At 36.7% G+C, this 9,274-nt stretch overlaps 2 protein-coding genes across 2 annotated transcripts; one reads left to right on the forward strand and one right to left on the reverse strand.

Annotated features, from left to right (window-relative positions):
• The first annotated feature begins 567 nt into the window (after nt 1-567).
• LOC112720023 (sodium-dependent phosphate transport protein 1, chloroplastic) lies at nt 568-5,866 on the forward strand. The gene is made up of 10 exons (XM_025770817.3): nt 568-1,058; nt 1,669-1,776; nt 1,889-2,044; nt 2,238-2,453; nt 2,783-2,992; nt 3,336-3,473; nt 3,977-4,078; nt 4,405-4,470; nt 4,828-4,912; nt 5,337-5,866. Exons 1-10 carry the CDS (start codon nt 651-653, stop codon nt 5,432-5,434), a joined length of 1,587 nt encoding a protein of 528 aa, XP_025626602.1. The 5' UTR covers nt 568-650; the 3' UTR covers nt 5,435-5,866.
• A 574-nt stretch (nt 5,867-6,440) lies between these two features.
• Nucleotides 6,441-8,454, reverse strand: LOC112720024 (cytochrome P450 86A1). Its single transcript, XM_025770818.3, has 2 exons — nt 7,606-8,454; nt 6,441-7,526 (listed from the first exon to the last, which is right to left on the reverse strand). Exons 1-2 carry the CDS (start codon nt 8,380-8,382, stop codon nt 6,720-6,722), a joined length of 1,584 nt encoding a protein of 527 aa, XP_025626603.1. The 5' UTR covers nt 8,383-8,454; the 3' UTR covers nt 6,441-6,719.
• Between the last annotated feature and the right edge of the window lie 820 nt (nt 8,455-9,274).

The raw sequence follows: 9,274 nt of genomic DNA on the forward strand, positions 1-9,274 counted from the left end.
GGATGGATTTATTAAACTAATATTTATTTCATTTCACAAATTTTTGTTAATTAAATGAATTATTTTGATATTGGAATATAGCTAACGACTTCACTCTAAAATTAACTTTTGGTTAGAATTATCAAACGAAATCAAATTTTAATTATTATATAGTTAATTTAAATTTTTGGTGGTTAATTTTGTTAAGATTCAGATTTTTTATGATCAAAAATAGTTATTTATTCTAAAAAAATTGTACAGTCATTTTTTTTGGTGACTCGTACAGTCATTTGATTAGCTTTATATATTTATATTTAAGTAATATTTTTAATAATAATTTAAAAATTAATTATTTATATACCATTAAAAAATATATATGTAGCAAGTAAAAATGGAATTCTTATAATGGTGGCAAAAGTGCAATGTTTTGCAATGCACACTAAGAGAGTTAATTAACGGTTGATACAACACACGTGGCATGACTAATGAGACTATGAGTCTATGAGAGTAAGAAACAGTATGTGATACGGACACGTGTCAGAACGTGAGCCAATGCTGATAAAATATCCCTCCCGCAAAAAAATCTTGGAAACCGTTTCCTTCTATCATGAAGTCCAAAAAAGAAGAAAAACGAAACCGAATAACAGAAACTAACAAACAACACTCACGCCATGGCCACCAGAGCTCTTCTTTCTTCTTTCTCCCCTCCTCCTTCTTCTTCACCCTCTTCTTCCACTTCACTTTCACGAAGATTCCCATTCAAGCACGCAACCGCAACTACTACTTCATTGCTGTTGTTTGTGTCGCATGCAGGCCGGAGGTGCTCTGTGTTTAGGGTTTCCGGCGGGAGGGACGGTGGCGGGAAGGTGTGGGCCGATGTGAGGTCGGAGAAGCAGCATCACGTGACTGAGCCTAGCAGGTTCGAGGATGAGGATGATGGTGACGTTGTGACGGCACGTGACTTGGATAATGTTGTGGGAGTAGGAGTAGAAGGAGCAGCTTGGTGGCACGTGTTCCCAAAGAGATGGGTCATTGTCATTCTTTGCTTCTCTGCCTTCCTTCTCTGTAACATGGATAGAGTATGCTCCTTCTTTCCCTTCTATCATTTAACTTGAATTTCCAATTTCCAATTTCCAAGTTAGTAGAACCTCTAGAATATGCGTAGGAGTGTCTAGGTATGTCTTGATTTTATGTTGATTTAGTTTGTTATTAAGTTGATTTTTCGTTATGATTTGATTGTATTCTTTAGCTATAAATAGGTTTTTCTAACAGAACCTATGTTAATTATGTGATTCATCAGTTGAAGGGCATCAATTATATTTGATTATCCAAATAAAATGCTGGGGTTGGTTTGTTGTCTTAGTGATAGACCTTTAATCACTCACTTCACACTGAAAAATGTTTATTTTGGGTACTCAATCTAACGCATATTCTGCCAATGATATGACCCTGTGTAAGTGTTTTACCTCTATTATCTATGTATGAATAGATGTTATATACGTCTTGGTTTTAGGTTTTTTAAAGATGTTTCCTACAGGGTTTACTGCATCTAACTATAGTTATCTTGGGTATAGAAAATATTATGGATTAAACAGAAAAAAGAATTGATTAGTATTTAGTAATACTTTCACTATAGCTGGCATTGAAGTGTTTAATGCTTAGGAACTTCCATCTGTTTCTTATTTTCAGGTAAATATGAGCATTGCCATTCTTCCAATGTCAGCTGAGTACAATTGGAGCCCCAGCACTGTCGGCTTGATACAATCCTCTTTCTTTTGGGGATACCTCCTCACTCAGGTGGATCTGATTTCACCTTGAAAAGCCTAAGTTTGATTAAAAACTTGTTTCACAGTTGACAATTTCGTACTTGAAGCCGCGCCTCTAAATCATAGATAGACATTTCTCGCAGATTGCTGGTGGAATATGGGCAGACACAGTAGGGGGAAAGCAGGTGTTAGGATTCGGCGTGGTTTGGTGGTCTGTCGCAACAGTCCTGACTCCTATTGCTGCTAAACTTGGGTTGCCTTTCCTACTTGTTGCTCGTGCATTCATGGGGATCGGTGAGGTGAGGAAAAACTATAGTTTCTAGTTTGTTGGAAATAAAGGATTATGAAGAAAACAATTGAACTGTTTATTTTGTTGTAATGAAAATTGTCTCTGATTTTAGTAATGCATTGATTTATCTGATTAGTGAGAACATAGTAGGATGATCCTTTTTTTTTTTGCATAAGGAGCTTACTTCTTTTGACCCTTCCTAGGGTGTTGCTATGCCAGCCATGAATAATATCCTGTCAAAATGGGTTCCTGTGGCAGAGAGAAGCAGGTCACTGGCACTGGTCTACAGCGGCATGTACCTTGGATCAGTCACAGGGTTGGCCTTTTCACCCTTTTTGATTCATCAGTTTGGTTGGCCATCAGTGTTTTACTCCTTTGGATCTCTTGGGACAGTTTGGTTTTCTGTGTGGCTTAGTAAGGTAAAATTTGCTCATATGAATTTGTTCCTTTGCATATAGATGCTTCCCTGCTGAACATGGAGATATTCATATACAAACATTTTCTTAATACTATTACTAGCTTTTTTTTTCCTTGATGATGCTTTACTAATGCCACCAAGGGTATGTTTGGTTGGGGAATAAGAATGAGGCGACAATTTTTCATGGATGAATTTTATTGTAATTTCACATAGAACTGCTCCATAAAATTTCCACCCGTTTTTTACATCCCAACAAAAAAATCCTGAATTTTGTGTCTCAGTCGTATTTTCACATTTTTCATATGCTTATCATGGGAGCTGCTGTTGTAGGCATATAGTTCACCTCTTGAGGACCCTGAACTGCGTCCTGAAGAAAAGAAGTTGATAACTACTAATAGTGTTTCAAAGGAACCTATTAAAATGATACCTTGGGGATTAATTTTGTCGAAACCACCTGTGTGGGCACTAATCGTATCCCATTTCTGCCATAACTGGGGAACTTTTATTCTTCTTACATGGATGCCAACATACTATAACCAAGTAAGCTTCTATTTCTTTCGGCATACTACATAGTACATACTTGCGAAATGTGTACAGCTACATCCATGTCCAATATCCTTTTTCTCAGTTTTTACATTTCCATGTAAAAATTTTTATTCGGTCTCGCAGAATATTATGTACGAGCATTGTTGTTGATAGTTGACATTTTAGCATCATACTTAGTAAATTTGTCAAGCATTGGCACTTGGCATGCATTCAAGTTACTATTGTATGTTAATACTTTGACATATAAAAAGATTTTTGATTTGTAACTTCCTCATAACCTGGAAAAAACACGTGACACAATTTGAAGTTGACATGCTAATTTCCAACATAATCCTAGGTCTTGAAGTTCAATCTTACAGAATCAGGGCTATTTTGTGTTTTGCCATGGCTTACAATGGCGGTATCTGCAAATGTCGGTGGTTGGATTGCAGACACTCTTGTGAGCAAGGGTGTGTCGGTTACAAGGGTCCGCAAGGTATGTCTCTTCAATCAATTGTTTTTCCTTATCAGTTCTTATAGTTTTGTATGTGAGTTCATCAGAAATTTCGAAGCGTATTTGGAACCTATCTCCTGTTATCTATCCTTCAATTCAAGTAATAAAACTAATGAAAGAAAACCAATCTCTAGTTTTGTCTCTGAACTACCTTGAGATATTTAAGTAGATTCTTCATTCTTATACTTTTCTTCTTTTTCTAAATAAGTTAGAACAAAATAATATTCTTTTTTTTTTTTTACATTAGTTTTTATTTGAGATTGTTCAAGAATGATAATTAATATTTTTGCTTTAATTCGTTATGTCCTATAAACTATAACGCACATTATATGTTACAATTTGATCTTTCTATTTTTGAAGAACAAAGTTTCAAATCATTTCTTTTTTTTTTTTTCCTTTTACATTTGGTGAAGGGATACCTTTCCCTTCTCTGTCCTTAACAATACCTTCCCATTCACTGTATATTTCAATGTTTTTATTTGCAGATAATGCAAACGGTTGGATTTCTTGGCCCTGCTTTCTTCTTAACACAACTGAGCCATGTTAATTCTCCTGTGATGGCCGTTTTGTGCATGACTTGCAGTCAGGTTTGCTTCTTGTTTCTATTTAATCTTGCATGGGATCTATTTTGTGTTTGCGTATGTCCTGTCCTCTTTAATATTTCTGGAGAAAGAGTCACTACTAAAGAAGTTTCTTAAATTTGACTATATTATCATATGGTTGTTAGTTCATAACTTTATGATGTGTAAATTTGATTGGCAAAGTTGAGTTTCTAGACAACAGCTAGTAATTTACCATATGAGAGCATAGCTAGAAAACTTTCCCCCCGTTTTGGTAATTTTTTTTAGACAATTAGAAATTGCTTGTTCGTTCATTGAGATTACTTAACTTGTTTTGTATTATTCCTTAATAGGGAACTGATGCGTTCTCTCAGTCCGGTTTGTATTCAAACCATCAAGATATAGCCCCTCGATATTCAGTAAGTGTTTCATTATGGTGAAGACTCACATGTAGTTGTCTTTATGTGAAATTGATAGTTGAGAACCGGTAGATGATTTGATATATTTGACTGAATTATCATCTAACCGTTCTTAGCTATCAACTTCTCATAAAGACAACTACATGTGAGTTTTTACTTTTTGTTATACCTAGATTTTTCGGCTGAAAATTTATGTTTGATATGATGCATAAGAGTGTTAGAGTAATCCATTTTTGTTTTTTTTTTCTTAATCGCTAATTCATGGCCATCTCTAATCATATCCTCACCATTTGGTTAAATTGTTACATCATTTAGGAACTGATGGTTTCTAAATTAATTTCGTAATGTGCTCCTTAGGGGATACTGCTTGGTCTGTCTAATACTGCTGGCGTATTGGCTGGTGTACTCGGAACAGCAGCAACAGGTTACATTCTACAGCATGGTAAGTACTTTTTTGCCTTTCTTTCTTGGTTACTGAATAATGACCGTTAGTTTGTGTAGTGCACAATCTGGAGAGTATCGGTGAAACTATTGGTATTGGTACTTGTAATTTAACAAGAAATTGGTGATGTGTTGATCATGTATTTATTAACTAGTAGTTTCATGTTCGAGAGCACTGCCCCTTTTGGGATATCCAATACTCTCGAAAAACATTGCTTCCAAAGTGGGATACATGTGGTTCTACCAAAAAAAATCAAACGATGATTCGAGCACATTTGATTGCATTCAATTGAAGTTATTAGCCACTTTGGTTGATTCGGAAATTAAGCAAGCTACTATAAAGTTTGAATGCCATCAATACTTGATGTAAGTCTGATCTTCTGGGTGAGAATCTAATAATGCCTTTCTATTTGATTTGTTTTCAGGTTCCTGGGATGATGTTTTCAAGGTTTCAGTTGGGCTCTATTTGGTTGGAACCGTGGTGTGGAACCTTTTTTCAACAGGCGAAAAGATCTTGGAATAACTAGAAAGCAGTTATTACAGACTATCGGTTATCGTCACACCTTATTCATAGATGAATCCTGCCCACGGAACAGGAAGGTCTATGAGAAGAAAATTAAAGGAGGTTAAATCAGGAAGCAATGCATTCTTTTGGTGCCTGACAAAATGGTAAATTTTGAAGATAGAGCATTGAAGATAGCTTATTCCTTGAAAGGTGAATTATCAAAATTTAATTCCCTGATGTTTTTCATCATGGGAGAAGTTCCTTATTTTTTCCCCATCTTTTTGGTGGGAAATTCATATTACTATATTAGCCACTTGATTTAACATCATACATGTAAATATAATTTCTATGCCATCACACCAATTTTGTGAAATTAATAGGGAAAAAAATGTGATTCAAATTCATGATGTAGTATTCAATATTCACAATTCAGCAAGCTTCTTTTGTCTCCTTTGCAATTTCCTATCTACCTTTTGTACTTGAATCGTTTAGGCAAAGTAGGCAGTGAGTATTACCAACTGATATCTTCTTTCTTTTCTTGTTGGGAACTGATTGATATATGGTTGGTTTTCTTTAGATGACTCTGTATGAATCTTGACATTTGTCCACCACCTTTCTGATTCCAAAATTTACTTCATATTCAGTACAGAAATATTTGTTTTTATTTGAAAATTTAATACGATATTATCTTGTGTTTATTTTTATATGACTGCCATGTTTATTTTTCACTATTTGTGCATATTTTTTATTTTTAGTATTAAAAATGATCAATAAAAAATAAGAGAAGATAAAAAAAAAATATTTTTTATACTATAAAAAGAAGGCCTGCAAAAAATACAAAAAAATGGTAAAAATATCATTCTTCTAAAATTATTACATGATAATAAGACGATATGAAATGTTCATGAGAAAATATATCATAGAGATTGGATATGATTACTTCTATATTGATAATACTAATTAACTGAACTAGCCCAATCATGTTTATAGATGAATGTATTTCAATAATTAAACAAGTAACATCTTTACGTTGTATAATTGTATTTATTGATGAACAATATGAATATGAAGAGAAGCCATATCTTCTGATATGGAAAACCAAATAAAACATAAACATCACAAAATGATACTTAGTTGACCCACCCGCCATCCATATGTTAATGACCCAACAAAAGCAATAAATAATACATGAAATTATAAGATTAAATTGACATATACACCCTTACAAGTATCATTAAATGACAACATTACCCTTTGTTCTGTATACTCCCATTGTATATGCAATGATCAAAACACCCTTCCTCTATGCGTACATGGCATTCTCTGGTAGAAGCTGACGCGGCTGTAAGTAAACACGGAGCCCATTCTTCATGAACAGCGTAAGCGACATCTTCTGCTCGACCTTGTGACCGGGAACCGGCAATATCCGGTACCTCAAAAGCACAGCCGCAGCCACAGACTTCATCTGAAGGTAAGCCAAGTCCTTGCCCAAGCAGGTTCTCGGTCCAGCATTAAAAGCAACGAACTTAAACCCATCTTTTGGCTGTTCGAATCGAACCCGGTTCTCCTGAACCGAAATCCAACGCTCCGGTTTAAATTCCATGCAATCCTCACCCCAAACACTCTTCATTCTCCCAACAGAGTAAATCGAATAAGTAACCGTCGAACCCTTCGGAACGAAGGTGCCATCTGGCAAAACGTCGTCGTTTAATGCGTACTTAAAATCCTCGGGAACTGATGGGTATAAACGCAGCGTTTCGGAGAGTGCGGCTTTGAGGTAAACAAGCTTCTCCGCCTCCTCGAAGTCGATAGCATTCTCCGTCCAGCGACAGCGATCCGAGCCGCGAGAGGCGGAGAGGACCGCCGTAAGCTCGCGGAGGATGCGATCTTCGACGGCGGGGTGGGAGGAGACGAGGTGGAAGAACCAGGAGAGGGCGACGGAGGAGGTGTCCCTGCCGGCGAGGACGAAGTTGAGGGCGATGCGTTGGAGTGCGGCGGCGGAGAAGGGGTTGCCATCGCCGTCACGCTTGCTGGTGAAGCGGGAGATTAGGTCGTCGGAGGATGACTTGTCACGATTGGAGACGACGACGTTCATGTAATCGTCAACGACCTATGCATGGAACAGTGAAACACATGCATATTAATTTTTCATAATAATAATAATAATAAAAAAAGTTGACTTGGCTGACCTTCAAACTGTCCATGAGCCTCTTTTCGGAACCAATGCATAGAAGCTTCTTGAACCTCCACAAGATCCCAGGGTAATACAAAAGCCTATGCAACGTAGCTTCAGTTGCAGAATCAAAGGCATTGCAGAAAGGGTTTTCAGGCAAATCCGGTGACAAAGTTTCTGGGTCCTTCCCAAACGTGAGTCCACAAATGTTATCAAAAGTCAACCTGAGAAGAAGGTCCTGAAGGTCCACCGCTACACCCTCCTTTGCTGCTTTATCCAAGATGCACCACAACCGGTTCTTGATTGTACGGTTCACCCATCGGCTCATGGCATGCTTTAGGGTTCGCGTCGTGAACTCCAAAGCCGCCGTCTTGCGCTGAATCAGCCACGTGGCACCGTCGCTGTTGAAGATCCCTTGGCCCAAGAGATCATGGAATGCTGTTTGCCAATTGGGCCCTTTCGGGTAATTATCAAATCTGACTTTGAGCACGTGCTCGATGTTCTTGGGATTGGACGTGACTGTGTAAAACCCTTGCTTACGTGCCAAGAAAGGAAAAGGGAGGATACAAGTCTGGTATGTGGCCGAACCAGAAACTTTGATTCGGCCTATTAAATTTAGGGTAATCCAATCATGAACCCGATTTCGATTCATGAAAAGGATTGGAAGGCTTCCAAGGAAAGGATACACTCTCGGACCGGTTAGGGTTCGAGAGAAAAGGTGGAACCAAAGTAAATATGCGAATAACAAAGCAATAAGAGTATAGAGTAGAGGAAGTGTCTCAATTTCAATCATGGTGATGGTAGCTAATACACCTTTCCTTAAGTAATATTGTTGATGATATATAAAGATTATGTTACTATATGGTGTTGGAAGGAAATAAAAGGGTGAGATTGTTGAATTTATAGGGGCGACATGCATGAGAGGAGTTTAGGAAGGGTTGTTAGGAATAATTAAAGGAGTACAGTGTGGTGTTACTTGTTAGGTTGTCAGAGTCACAAGAAAACTTGCAAGTGTAAGAATATATACCATCCATGCATGTACGCATTATTTTTCCTTTCATCTTTCGGTATATGCATGGGAGATTCTGATTTTAATAATTAATTTAAAATTAATTAATTTTTTAAGTTGTTTATATTGTTTAATCTTTGTGTTCTTGTCTTATATTTTCTCTTATGCTTTCTCTTTAAAAAAAATATGGTAGGCATGAAAAAATAAATCAAGTATGACGTATGTTGACAAGTATTTTCAGTGTCAACAATAGAGCTCCACCAATAATTAATTAAACTTCTTATCACTACAAAAAATACATTGAATATCGTCAGATTTAACGTCTCGAGTTACTGTCAGTTTTATCGATAGATTTATGGAGATTTTGTACTAGAATTTGTTATGTCAAATAGTTATCAACGGATTAACTTTTTCGACAATAAATTTGTGAGTAATACTTGGCGGAAAATAGAAGACAATAAGCGCGAACTTTAGCTTCAGATTTACTGTTGGTAAAATTCGATGGTAAGTCATTTTAGTTAAATGTTGCTTTTTGGTAATACGCAAGGAGTTATCGTTGGTAAATTCCACGGTAGTCATCCCTAAAATAGAGAACACGAATATCTCTTCCCCTTCATTTCGAAAAGCCTCTCTCTCTAAACTCCTCTTCTTCATTTCTCTCTCTACCCATTTCCGC

Source organism: Arachis hypogaea, chromosome 11 (assembly GCF_003086295.3).
Source record: "Arachis hypogaea cultivar Tifrunner chromosome 11, arahy.Tifrunner.gnm2.J5K5, whole genome shotgun sequence".
In the NCBI taxonomy this organism is placed as follows: domain Eukaryota; kingdom Viridiplantae; phylum Streptophyta; class Magnoliopsida; order Fabales; family Fabaceae; genus Arachis; species Arachis hypogaea.

What these genes read in the sequence shown, in the direction of transcription:
- LOC112720023 (XM_025770817.3), top strand. Translation starts at nt 651, where the DNA reads ATGGCCACCAGAGCTCTTCTTTCTTCTTTCTCCCCTCCTCCTTCTTCT. An exon ending in TTCTCTGTAACATGGATAGA is followed by an intron (nt 1,059 to 1,668) that starts GTATGCTCCTTC and finishes TCTTATTTTCAG; the next exon opens with GTAAATATGAGCATTGCCAT. An exon ending in TGTGCATGACTTGCAGTCAG is followed by an intron (nt 4,079 to 4,404) that starts GTTTGCTTCTTG and finishes ATTCCTTAATAG; the next exon opens with GGAACTGATGCGTTCTCTCA.
- LOC112720024 (XM_025770818.3), bottom strand. Translation starts at nt 8,382, where the DNA reads ATGATTGAAATTGAGACACTTCCTCTACTCTATACTCTTATTGCTTTG. An exon ending in GGCTCATGGACAGTTTGAAG is followed by an intron (nt 7,527 to 7,605) that starts GTCAGCCAAGTC and finishes TTCCATGCATAG; the next exon opens with GTCGTTGACGATTACATGAA.